The sequence below is a fragment of the Puma concolor genome, chromosome A3 (genome assembly GCF_028749965.1).
Source record: "Puma concolor isolate L17-30 chromosome A3, mPumCon1.1.hap2, whole genome shotgun sequence".
NCBI classification, from domain to species: Eukaryota; Metazoa; Chordata; class Mammalia; order Carnivora; family Felidae; genus Puma; species Puma concolor.
Genome location: NC_141669.1, coordinates 54,564,747 through 54,578,705, shown reverse-complemented (window position 1 = coordinate 54,578,705; position 13,959 = coordinate 54,564,747). Strand labels below are relative to the sequence as shown.

The 13,959-nt window shown below is 39.4% G+C and overlaps 1 protein-coding gene across 2 annotated transcripts in view; it reads right to left on the bottom strand.

Moving 5' to 3' along the window:
* Positions 1 to 7,808: 7,808 nt before the first annotated feature.
* GFPT1 (glutamine--fructose-6-phosphate transaminase 1) overlaps positions 7,809 to 13,959 on the bottom strand; it is a 57,104-nt gene continuing 50,953 nt past the window's right edge. For both annotated transcript variants that reach the window (XM_086700954.1, XM_086700955.1), the window contains one exon: positions 7,809 to 13,332. In XM_086700954.1, the coding sequence (XP_086557080.1) occupies positions 13,288 to 13,332 (45 nt within the window). In that variant the 3' untranslated portion in view covers positions 7,809 to 13,287. The remainder of the gene's footprint in view (positions 13,333 to 13,959) is intronic.

The following is a 13,959-nucleotide window of genomic DNA, read 5'->3' as shown; positions in this document are numbered from 1 at the left end:
AGAGCCTGGAGCCTGCTTCGGATTCTGTGTCTCCCTCTCTCTGCCCCTCCCCCGCGCGTGCTCTGTCTCTCTCTCTCTCTCTTAAAAATAAATGTTAAAAAAAAAAAAAAGTTTTCCTCCTCATTGGTCTAATGTGATCCCCTCCACATCTCTGGTCTAGCCGCTTCTGGTCCCAGGGGCCTCCACTCAGAGCTGACCAATTCCCAGCAAGGACCATTTCCTAGGAAGTTGGTTGTAAAGACATGTGTCTTTACACATGTCTAGGAATGTTGCCTAGACCATGATGGATTTCTATCTTTACTGTTTCCTGTCAATGTCCTCTACTGACTACTTAAATTACAAAATTGGGTAATTTCACCTTGTAAAACTTTTCCAGTGTTTTCCATGGGTTAAAAAAACGGTGGGTTCTTACACAGCCTTCTCAGCAAGGCAAGCCAACGTGCAGCATGGCCTTCTCAGCAAGAATTCTTTCTCGGCTGTCGGCCCCAAACTCCCAACATTTCCACATCACCACCAAGCAATTAACTCAGTTCTGACGCTGTCTACGCAGACATAGCATCAGATTCCACCGGGACTAACCTCACTCCAGGTGCCAATTGCATGCCCAGGCTGTCATCCATACTTCCAACAAGACTGGCTATAAATCAGAGGTTCCCACGGCCCCTTCCTTGGGTTTAATTGATTTGCTACAGCAGCTCACAGAGCTCAGGAAACCCATATACTCGCTAGATAACTGGTTTATTAGAAAGGATATTAAAGGATATGAATCAATAGCCAGATGATGTGATACCTGTACATAGGGCAAGGTATGTAGGGAGGGGCACACAGCCTCCCTGCCCTGTCCGGACACACCGCTCTTGCTGTACCTCCGTGTGTTCGCCAACCTCGAAGATCTCCAAACCACATCCTTTTGTGTCTTATGGAGGCTTCATCGCATAGGCATGAGTAATTCACTAGCCATTTTGACTGATTCTGCCTCCAGCCCCTCTCTCCTCTCTGGAAATCAAGGGGTGGGACTGAAAGTTCCAGTCATCTAATCACATGATTGTTTCCCCTGGCAACAAGCCCCCATCCTTAGGTGACCCAGGGACTTTCCACGTCACCTCAATAACATAACAAAGGACATTTAACAAAAGAGATAAACTTTAGGACATTTCTCACTTAGGAAATTCCTGGAATTTTAGGAACTCTGTGCAAGAAACTGGACAACCAAATATGTATTTATTATAAATCACAGCACCACAGCATGCAAGGTATTTTTGCTCTTATTTCACTCAGAGTCATATCTGCAGGGCACATAGTTAGTGCTCCTTCCTATACCATGGTCCAAACAATAGACTTAAGTAGGTGGGTCCATGAATATAAAGAGATAAGAAGCTATTGAACCGATGTAATGAATGTTTTCCCCTCCAGGGAGACAGAGAGCCACGAGGTTGTACAATTGATGTGGTTTGAAGTGGGGCTCAGGAGCCAATGGCCAAGAGAATTCTTGAGACATCTTCAGTGCAAAAAGGGTGTTTTTATTACAGCACAGGGACAGGACCCATGGGCAGAAAGAGCTGCACTGGGATTGTGAGGAGTGACTGATTATATATGATCTTCTAACTTACGGAGGAGAGAGTGACGTTAGGGTCCCAGGAAATTGAGTCTATAGATTGCTGGAGATTGCTTTTTTCTTGTAAATCGTTAAGATAGTTCCAAGTTGATGGAGTTCATGTCCTTCAAAACTGTGATCTCTATCAGTTAACCATTTGTTTTTCCCTTTGTTCTTGGGGAGTCAGGAGTGCATGAGGAATGTCACACATATCCCACGCAAGGGGGGGTGTTGTGGTGTATTAGCTTGTGCTTTGTCCTCAGCTTGCCTTTTGCCGTCTCACCACAATGGACCCAATGAAGCTACGAGATCTAAAGACTAAAGACTGTTTCTTACAGTGTGTGGACTTTTGCCACCTACACACAGATCATCTTTGATGATTGTTAAAAATGCATATTCCTGGGCCACAACTCCACCCGCTGAATCATAATCTCAGGTATTGACCTAAGAATCTGCATCTTTTAATGGGCTCTTCGGACATGTTAAAATTTGAGAGCTACTTTCCCAAGGCCGAACAGGAGACATTGTGTCTAAGGGAGACGCAGTAGTCCCTTTTTGCAAAATTGTGCTCTCCTGGGAAATAGTGATGACCAGGATACCAATCAGGTCCTTTAGGAGTTAGAGTTGTACGGCTTTAAGCCCCAAGTTCACATCACCTAATGGCACAAAATCTCAAACCATGAATGTAGAAAGCAATCCTGGACTGGTTAATTCCTAGGCACCTCACAGAAATAAATGCAGACCTTCTCTGAAGAAAGAAGGCACCTTCAACCTAGGCCTCGAAGAATTCCCAAAAGTAATTCTCCGAGGAACTCACAGCTAAAACAAAAAGCACACAAAGAAATAAGGCACCAGGAGTGAACATCAGCAGAAACAACGGGCAATCCAGATATTGGAAATATCAGGTATAGACTTAAAAAGGTAAGTCTGCATATCATATTTAAAGAAGTAAAAGACAAGGTTCAAAATAGCTTCAAGGGAGAGAAAATAGTGACCAAAGTTGAGAAATAACAAAAAGAATTTCTAAGCATATAGTTGAAATTTGAAAGTCAGTGGATTAACTATAATCAGGCACAAAGGACCCTTCTAGGGAGATAGGCAGAGTTATTTTGAAAGAAGTTTCCATTACCATTTTTATTCAAATTGTACTGGATGCCCCGGGCAGCAGAGTTAAGGCAAATTTTTTTTTTTTAATGTGTAAGGATTAGTTGGGAAGAAACAAACCTGGTATTATTCATGGGTAAGAGAATAGTGCACATAGAAAATATCCACTAGAGTTAATAAATCAATTTAGCAAAGTTGCAGTGAACAAAAGTCAACATAGAGAATTTCATTGTATTTACTTTTTTTTTTAATGTTTATTTTTGAAGGAGAGAGAGACAGAGTATGACCAGGGGAGGGGCAGAAAAAGAGGGAGACACAGAATTGGAAGTAGGCGGGGGGCACCTGGGTGGCTCAGTCAGTTGAACCTCCGACTTCAGCTCAGGTCATGATCTCACTGTCCGTGAGTTCGAGCCCCGCGTCGGGCTCTGTGCTGACAGCTCAGAGCCTGGGGCCTATTTCAGATTCTGTGTCTCCCTCTCTCTCGGCCCTTCCCCCACTCACGTTTCTCTCTCTCTCTCTCAAAAATAAATAAACATTAAAAAAAAAAAAAAAAAAAAAAAAAAAAAGAATTGGAAGCAGGCTCCAGGCTCTGAGCTGTCAGCACAGAGCCCGAGGCCAGGCTCAAACTCGCAAGCTGTGAGATCATGACCTGAGCCAAAGACAGATGCTCAACCCCTTGAGCCACCCAGGCGCCCCCATTGTATTCTCTATACCAGCAACGAATTGCTAGAAAATGTAAATTTATGTCTTTGTAAAAATATTTTTAAATACCATTTACAAGGACAACAAAAATTACTCGGAATAAATACAACAAAAGAGAACCCAAGTTCTCTGAATCCACTTGCTTGTGGCTACTGTAACAAGTTACCACAAATGTGAAGATTTAAAATAACAGAGATTTACTCTCTTAACAGTTCTGGAGACCGGAAGTCCAAACTCAGCATCACTGAGTTGAATTCAAGGTGTTGGTAGGGCCACATGCCCTCTGGAGACCCCAGAGCATCCATGTCTCGCCCCTTCAGTGGCTGGTGGCTGCATCGTTACAGTCGCTGCCTCTGCAGTCAAAATGCCTCACATCTTCTGCATCAATTCTTCCTCCCACTTAAAACGTCTTTACAAATTTGATTCTGTCATTTGCCTTTTTTTTTCTCTCACTTATGATAGCATGTGTGTGATTTGGGATTCTGAGCTTGTTTTTTGGAAAGTGCTTTGAGGCTTATATTGAAAGTTCCCTGCTCCAGAAAAAGATTTGGGTTGGCTTCTGCCAGGTGCCTGGAGGCTCCATCAACTCAGGATCACTGTAAAATAACCTCTCAGGTTGAGGCTTTTTTAGGACAAACAGGTAGGGCAAATGTCTGCACAAAACCTGCATGATTCTAGCTGTGGTAAGGAATTCCCGTGGGAGATTTATCCCCGATCCACCACAACCAAGGCTGAGGCCTGCCCTTTCCCTTGTCCTAATCCTCTCTGACATATTTCCTGGGTTACTCTTTTGCCAAGAATGTTTTCCATTCTGCTGACTTCCCACCTTTCTCTAGACTGTGGCTTTGTCTCCTGCCCGCCATGGGCAGCCCACTGGAATTGAAAAGATCTAGCCTCCAGGAGAGGAACAGATGCCCCCACCCCCCCCCCACCCCCCCCAGAATTGCCACCAGCTTCCATACTTGTCACTTCTCTTCCTAGTGCTTTCTTACCTTTTGCTTCTGAGAACTTTTTTCTTGATAAGAGATTGTTTTCTTCTGCATTCCCATCCAACATTAACTTCTCTATCCCAGGAATTTCCTGTTATCTAGTCTCAATATTGCCAGAAATTCCTGCTGCCACCTCTCTACATATATGGGCCTGCAGTTTATATACAAGAATAGAGAAGGTAGGGTCCCAACCTTAGCTACAAGAGAGAGAAGCAAAAAGTTCTGGCAGAGAGGCACCACTACCTGGGTGCTTGTGGAGGCCAAAGGAAACACAAAATGGATAATGGAAGAGAAAATGTATTGGTATGTGTGTGTACACGTATGTATTTAAGTAAACTATGGACTCTTGACTAGTTGTACAAATGAGGGCTTAATTAGCAGTGCACGTTCTTTCCCTGATATGTATACGTTTATATAATTAATCAACTTGGCCCCTCCCTCTTCTAAGTATTCCACTTAAGACTATATGACTTTTATACTAAGGGGGATTGTGACTAAGGGAGAGAAACGGACAACACATAGAGAGAAATTTGTGAAATTTATCTCCTCTTCTTGGGAAGAGGGTGTGTATTTCAACAGGGGTTCTTGCAACATATCAACCAGAATCATATCCTTTTTGATCCTCCTTGGAAATTTAAATATGGACACAAGGGTGAGTATAGATGCTGGGTAATCCCAAGGGTGAACTGCGCTGGACAATGTCTGTTGAGTATCTTGCGCCAGCCCACCCTTCTAAGTTCTCCTTTCTACTGTATACCTATCCACAGAGATCCAATTAGATTTCACCAATGAGAGCCACTTGCACACAACCTGGAACGGGAAAGTAGAAATAAGTATTCTCCAGCGGTAAACTGCAAACAGGCTAATGGGCATCAGACAGCTAATGTGGGATCTGCCAACAGCTTCCACGCATCTTTCTGGCAGTCACCCACCCTGGTGCCACAAGACCTTCCAACAGTTGTGGCTCCTTGCAATTCCTACACGGGCAGATTGCACAGGGGCCTCATTCCCCTTTCCCGAGGCTTCCTCACGGCTGTGTAAGCCCCAATTCCCCATATTAAATCCTTTCCCACTGGAAATGCCAGTCAGTAGTGATTTATGACTTCTTGACCAAACTCTAACTCAGCAAATAAAAGCACTGAAAGAAAATAAATCAAAATGCTATTTAGAGTGTAACTTAAGGTCAGCAAGTGGTTTATTAAGCAACTGCTATGGCAAAGTCATTGTGCTTAGGCAATGAGAAACACAAATATCATGTAAGCAGAGCCCATGTGTCCACAGGACCTTCTCATATGGTGTGTGTGCCTAGTAGACCCACCAGGATGCTAGGCAGCTCAAGGTAAGAATGGAAAAGCAAGAGCTGGCTGTTACTTTTTGTGAAGGGTTATCCATTTAAATAATGATCCAAGTTTTGAAGCATCCTGTTTGGGCCTAAGTCAAGCCGTAACAGATTCTTTAATTTAAAAAATAACTTAGGGGAGCCTGGGTTGCTCAGTCGGTTAAGCGTCCAACTTCCGCTCAGGTCATGATCTCACAGTCCGTGAGTTTGAGCCCCGTGTCGGGCTCTGTGCTGACAGCTCAGAGCCTGGAGCCTGCTTTGGATTCTGTGTCTCCCTCTCTCTCTGCCCCTCCCCTGCTCGTGCTCTGTCTCTCTCTGTCTCAAAAATAAATTTAAAAAAATAAAATAAAAATAACTTAAAAATCAGCCTTGTCTTGATAGGATATCAACATTCTCCGAGCTGCTCTTCCTTAGTTTCAGCAATGTTGAGCCCAAAAGAACTGAGTGAGGACCAATAACATAGGAACATCACCTTTTGGGAAGGCCAAGTGGAGGAGACCAATATGTCTACAAGTCAACTAGCTTTTGTCTGTTCTGGGGAACTCCAGACTCCGTGCTTTACTCCTGGAACCAGGCATTCGCACACAAATTTACACAAATAGGTCTCTGCTGAGAAAATAACTCAAAATACTTAAGTTATTAATGTTGTATCAGTAAAATCAATTCTGCATTAAGAAGCCAGAGTATTTTTCCACTTCACTTAAAACATCAAAAAAAAAAAGAAAGAAAAACAAAAGCCCCCACACACATACATACATGCAAAAACCGTACATATGAAGAAGTTTTAAAATTAATTTGTTTCTTTCAAAGAAACACTTTGAACTTTAGTAGCAATACATGGGTCCAAGTTAATAACCAAGAACATAAGATAAAAATCTTATAAGGATTTCCCACAGTTCCTAGGTTTCTACACAGCAGCAAAAGTAAATTCAATTTTGGGTTTACCTTTTATTCAAAGGATAAATACAAAATTAGGAAGCAAGAGATAGATTTCAAGGCAAATGTGCTCAACATTTCAAAATCATTCTACATACAAAGTATGGGGGCAAAAAGTCCCCATGAACCAAACTGGTTAACTACATTCAAGTCTAACAGGAACTTGAATTTACTGCTATTTCCCTTGGCCAGGAACTAAAAGCCTTGTCTCAGGTATTTTCCATACCATTAGGGGCACTGTTTGAAGACCAAGCTTTCTAATGAGTCCATCCCACATTGCACTTGCCATAGTAGAACATCCGTGACTGATGCTGCCACACTGGCATCAGTGAGGACAACATGAAGACAGGAGTGTCACCTGAAAGGGCTTGTTGGCAGAAACAAACTGTAGTGACCCTGACACATCTAGACCTTTGCAACCAGGATGTTATAGGACAACTCAAAACTAATGGGTATCAACCTTTGGGTCTCACAAATTAAGAATGTATTAGGGGCACCTGGGTGGCTCAGTTGGTTACACATCCGACTCTGGATTTTGGCTCAGGTCATGATCTCACGGCCTGTGAGTTTGAACCCCATGTGGGGCTCCATACGGACAGCACAGAGCCTGCTTGAGATTCTCTCTCTCCCTCTCTCTGCCCCTCTCCCACTCACGTGCACCTTCTCACCCTCACTCTCACTCTCTCAAAATAAATAAAGATAAAAAAAGAGAGACAGAGAATATATTAGTTAAGTAGTACGAGGTCATTTGCCTTCTACTTATAATAAATCCAGAATTCTCAATGAGTACTTCTATCACAGGCTTTGGGAAGTCTGGCAATTCTCCTTCTAAGACCTTACCATTGTTATCTCCATTCCAGAACATACAAAGCTGAGTGACAGAGGCAAAAATTAACTTCTAAAGATCCCCAAGGTATGCAATAGCTGTGAGTTCCAGGATATACCTTATTAGGCTCTATTTTTAAACTGCTGGATGCCTCTAAATCACTCTTTATACTGCAGAAATTAAAAGCATATGAAAACATGTCAAGAGCTTTCATCTTAATAAGTATAAACAGCCTTTTTAATCTTATACAAACCAAGGTAGACTGATAAGTGGGTGGAAGGAAATAACTACAATTCTATCCAAAAAGCATTTCTCTAATTGTTTACAAGCTCCATTTTTTATTCCATATTTTCAACTGCACATCCAGACTTCATTTTCAAAAATCTTTTGAAATACGAAAAGGTACATATGGCTACATAACAGCATTAGGAGAAATACATTTGAGAAAACACAATAAGTGAACCTTGGAATTTCAGCCAACGAATCACATTAATAATATGAAGTTCAAAAACATGGCCTTTCAATCTTAGAAATAATCTCTTGTACACATGCTAACCAAAAAAAAAGAACAATGAATTTTTCTGATTACACGCATACTTCTGGGGAACAGATCAGCTGGTTAAATAACCTATAACCTGGCAACCTGTCTGTATATTATTACAAGATTAGTTTATAGATCCAGGATGTTTAAGCTAATAAAGTTTCTACACCATTTTTTTTTTAAAAAGGAAGAACTATTTACGTACAGAGATCAGTGAGGGAGACTTAACCCTTACTTCTTTCCTCATCCAAAAAACTGAAAGAATCCCTTTTTCTTAAATGCCACTCCCAATGACAAACTGGCCTCTAAATTTTTAGGGAAATTATTTCTTGGCCTTTACTAAGTACTCGGTAAATACTTACTGATAGCCAATTGAGGTGAATTTAAAGATAACCATTTAATAAAAGTAAAGCTGGATTTTATGCCAAAACGTGGCCCATGGAAAAAGTGATCCGTGCTGTGTGGCAGCCCCAGGCTTTGCTGTAGAGCAACACGGAGACAGAGCTGAGAGACCGGGCTCAGTTCTATGGGAAGGCAAAACAGCACAGCTATTCATTCAAACCACCCTGGCAGAACTCTGTCTCCTGCAGAACACAGCGAGTGCTGTAAGCACCAGGGATAGAGATTTTAGCTTGCTGTTTATAAAAGGATCCTGTAAAAGGAAGCTTTGTTCTATAATTAACAGATTGCCAGATACTTCAGAAACTTTAGATTTAGAGGACAGGCTGTCTTGCTACTCACCCATTTTAAATATCCTTCTTTTGCAACTATCACTTAAGCAAAGTGTCGATCACTGTATACACCAGAAATCCACTAGAAACACATTCTTACAAAAAAATTCAAAACACTTGAGAAGGTACAGTATCTATGGAGTATGACATCAGAAAAAATAGAGCCTTTGCTTTATCTAATGATTCTTTCTAAAACAATTGGCAAGTTGAAGTGGAGACATGTAACTTTTGATTACATTTATGCAATCATCTCTTCTTTTAAAAAGCAACAGTAACGGATTAACTTCTAGCATTAGAGAAGTTTACTAACAACTAAACACTGGCTACATTCTTAGTGCAATACAATCTTTAACACATCTACCAACATGTACACACTTCAAATATTGGCAAATTGCTTCAAAATGTAATTCTCACTAAGTTTTGGTAACTTATTCACAGTTCACTGTTAGAGTTCTTGGACTTACAAGACATGAAGAAGAAATGACCAACTGGCTCAGGAAACTAAACATTCATCTTAAAAGAACAGAAAACTGAAACAAAGCAAGGATTCTAAAATCTCCAGCTCACAAAAAGTATAACTTACACAAATATGAAAAGTTTTATTTAAGCGAAAACAAAATAGCCACAGAATATTTTAAAAAGCTAACAGGATCATTCCCATATTCATTCTGAGTACCGTAAGAAAGGTAATTCAAGAATTTCCTAAAATGTTCTCATTAGCCATTATTGATGGTAGATTCCATAATATTGATTATCAAGCTATTACAGACTTCTAAGTTAATACAGCATAACTTTACAGTCTTGCTAGTTAACTATGATGTTCATTTTAACCCTGGAAATGACTGGTTCAAAGCTAATGTTATCAGTCCTATTGGTTGTCATGTCATAGATCTGAAGATAAGGTTAAATTCATCAAGCTAGGAAAATACTGATGTTTTAACTATCCTTAAATATTGTGAGAAAAACTCATGTGTTAGTATTTCTGAACTTGAGGTTAAAAAAAGTAATCTGAAATATGTTTTCATGGATAAGACACTCTATCCGGTGGTCTGGTATACAAAATCCACTAAATTTGTGGATATAAGGCTAAACTATCTTCCTTTACCATTTCCTTCCATTTCTTTGGCCTTCACAAATTCTATGCGAGCTATGATTTCTTTTTCAATAAACACTTTCCAATGACATTGTGCTTTTAGAAAAATCACTTAAATTGTAATATACAATAAATAGTTAACATTAGTCTTTCCCTTTTATTGCTACAGTATATCCTAATTTTTTTTAAGATAAAACACTGACTCCAAAAGACTTCTTAAAATGTTTGTTAAAGCAAACACTTCAGCTGGTCTTCCTTCTTTGAAGGTTTTAATATGAATAAGCGCCAAATGAACATCACCAAGGAGCTTTAAAGGGGGGGGAGGCAGGGGGCTCCTTTCCCCCTGTCCTCATTATTAGCTTAGGCCAAGAGACCTGTATTCAGAAGGATAAGACACTACCATCTTAAAAACAACTTTCCACAAAACGTAAGAAAATCTGTGTTAGCTCTCTTAACCCCCAGCCCCATCTGCACTCCACCCTGTGTCACCTCCCCTTGAGTGCTATCTATGCTTGCTTGCTTTTTACCTGCATTTCGCCTTTGCTGTTCCTTGGAGTACCACAGATATATGGTCTAACCAGCCCGTGATAATAGCTAACTCTACAAAATGCATTTTAATAACCTCTTTTGAACATAATACGCCCCTAAACTTGGACCACTGTCTAAGTGAACGAATCTGCTAACAACATTTAACAACCCAGCTCACCTCCATTTTTCCACTCTCTCACCCTGTGCCTTGCAATCATCTTAATCTTCACCGGTGATAAGACGGCCTGGTGACAAGCAGACTTTACTTTAAACAAGATATCCTTTTCAGTTTCTTGCACACTGACTTGCCCGTAATAGGATGCTGACATATAGCAAACTAAAAACAGTTAACATTAATTTTCCTCTTATCATTTATATCTATGGCATAGGTAATTTAAAAGAGATAGAAAAGCTGACTGACTGCAGAGTAACAATCATTTACTGGGCCACGTGTTAGAGGTTACACACGACCCCAGCCTAAAAAGGGCTCATGGCTGAGGTAAGAAACTCTAAGTTACATATGAATGAATTTAAACTTTAAATGTGCTACAAGAAAGAACTTTTTATATAAAGGACTCCTTTTGTAGAATATCTTTCTTGGAAAAATCAGGTTTTCTTATCCTAGATTACATTGGTTTTAATTGGGCATGTGTACTTGTTAGTGATTTGCCTCATTACAGTACTTTTTGTGTTCATAATTAATGTGTAAAAGCATTTAAAAATCACTACATTAAATAAAATAAGAAGCAAGAAGGGATGAAGAGAAACCATGTTTATTTGGAAAATACCACTTCTTTGTTCTTTAATATCAGCTTTTGATATTCAATTCAGAACATATCCTAGCTTGAAGTGTGTGTGTGTGTGTGTGTGTGTGTGTGTGTGTGTGTGTGTGTGTAAGAGAGAGACAGACAGACAGCCATAGAAGAGAAAAACAGAGAAACTGAAAACTAATGATTGATTTCACATATTTGTTCACTTAGGATGCTGATTCCAACTTTTTAGGCCATTAGGAAATGCCAAATCCATACAAATCAGAAACATAAAATGCATAATTTAACAAACAGAAGAAATGACTCTAAAACATATACTAAAATTAGCAAGCCCAAACAAAATAATCTCAGAAACATTTAAAATACATAGATATAGCCATAGTAGCTATATATAAGATGTAAATAGTAACCTTACTTTATTTTTAGAAACAATCAGGTTTCTAGTCTCCATCTATGACAGTCCTTCCAAAGTACCTCAAAATATGCAAAGTATTTTTTCTAACCCTAATACACAAGCAGAACTATGTGCTGCACTTGCAGCAATTGCTTTTAGAAAATCTTAACCTCATCAAGAAATTCAAACACAGAAAAAAGAAAAAGGCTGAACTTACTTAAATAATTATGCTAAGTATCTTCACAATTTAAAAGTGAAAACTTTAAAAAGAGAAGGACTTCACCAAAACACAGACACGCTGCCCTATAACCCCCAAGATTTGGCAAAAAAAACCCCATGGGGAAATTATTACTCAAGACATTTTGGGTGTCAAACCAATATTCTACTCTATTTTAATCTAAATTGTTAATTTCCATTTCCGATGTAAACCAGCTGAAGGCACCTCGATTTCACTTTATTTATTCATATCTTCTTCATTCCTAAATATATTTCAGGAGTAAAACACAGATAATAGAGAAAAATACCTAGGAAGTAATGCAATTTGATGCAATTTTTGATTATATTTGATGCAATCCTTCACTAGTCTCAGTGTAAAGCATACGGCTTTCTAGAAGCCTAGCCCAGCATACACACTTAGAGTCAAGTGATTAGTCAAAAAACTTGCAAATCTTCCAAACTACAGAGATCTTCCACCTGGCGCAAAGGTACTAGTTTATGCAACAAGGCAGTAAAAAGCTAAAATTCGCTACAAGACAATTTTCCTCAGGGCAAAATTAAAGAGAAATCTACATATATCAATACTGATTTAATCTCAGACATTTAGTAACAACTTTGTGTGGTAATTTCAAAGAATAAGATAAACTAAGTCATTCAGCAGTCATTAAACAAAACAAAACAAAAAAACTACAGATATTAGAAAATAGAAACCAGTTTTAGAAAATGGAAAAACCAGGAGTAGGACACCCCATCTGTATGTCCCCCATCTTCACACTGAAAACCATGTTGTCAGTTGTCTAAAGCAGCTCAAATTTAAAAGTTTGTGCTATGAGATTGTGCAAATAACTTGCTGTTAAGAACTGGAAAAAAACCAATGCACTACACTCTAGCTTCCTAAGTGAACTCAACTTCCACCTAACAAGCAACAGGTCTGAGAGACTCAGGTTAATGTAACTTACATAGAAATCCCACCAAGAAATTCCACCAAGAAAAGCTTTCACTTTTTAAGTTCTACAGTTTGATTTAAAACCAAAACACAAACTTCAAAACAAATCACAGCATCTTCTCTTTACACGTAAACTTAGCAAGACCTTAATTAAATGTCCAACTATTAGCATACATTGCTGCTGGCTTCAGATATCCAATTAAATGTACTACACTTTCTTTGAGCTGAATGAATAGAAGCTCGGTAAAACAAAGGCCAATTATTCTAAAAACACATAGTCCTCCCAGGCTGAAGTGGAGGACCCAGAAATCCAACATCCAGCATCCTTTAAAGAAAATGAGAGCTAAATCTCTTTGTGATAACAATTCCAATATAAATTCCATTATTTAAACTCCCCCACAAATTACTGGAAAAATATGAGGTAATTTCACAAAAATCACAAATTGAGTGGAGTAATTATAACCGATATATAAATAAGGATTTACTAAAAAAGGCTTCGAGGGGTGCTATTTTAAATCAAGGTGTTAAATACAAAAGGTGTCTTGTGTTGCTCAATCGCCCAGAGTTGCAGATGCTCCTTATTCTACAGTTACAGATTTGGCAAGGTTCCGGGGGAAATCAACCTGCAAAAAAAAGAGCATTATTTGAATATTGTATAGACCGGGGGGAGAGGAGCAGTTACTCTAAGCAAATTATTTTTGTATATAAAACCAGAAAACAACATGTTCATTAACCATGTTAGTTACACACTACAAAGAACTAAAATGGGAAAATACAATCAAATAATGTATCTCAAAAGTCTTGAAAAGAGGAAAAAGGATCCTGAAGGAGCAGGTTCAGCACAGGAAGTGCTCCTACGGTCCTCCATAAAGGTGGCAGCCCTCTCAGGGGACACTGGAAGTGTGGAAGAGTGGGACGTTCGATTGTCAGAGTGACTGCGAGGCCAGGAATGCTAAGTCCTGTGGTGCGTGGGGGCATCCCAAACAAGAACTGCCAAGAGCTACCCCAAAAGAAACAGGAAACACAGAGGTGTTCCCCAAGGAGGTCATCTCTACTCTCGGAGTTAGGGTCCAAGGTTCCTTCAGGTTCTGTATGTAAGAAAAGGTTATGATGTAACTTACAAATTGGGCCATGCCGCTGTAACAGGTGACAGATAAATATCTGAAGGATTTCTCAAATGCTATTGCTAAAAATTTTAAAGGAAAACTCTCAAAGTGAACTGGGTAAAAAAAAAAAAAAAAAAAGTCCAA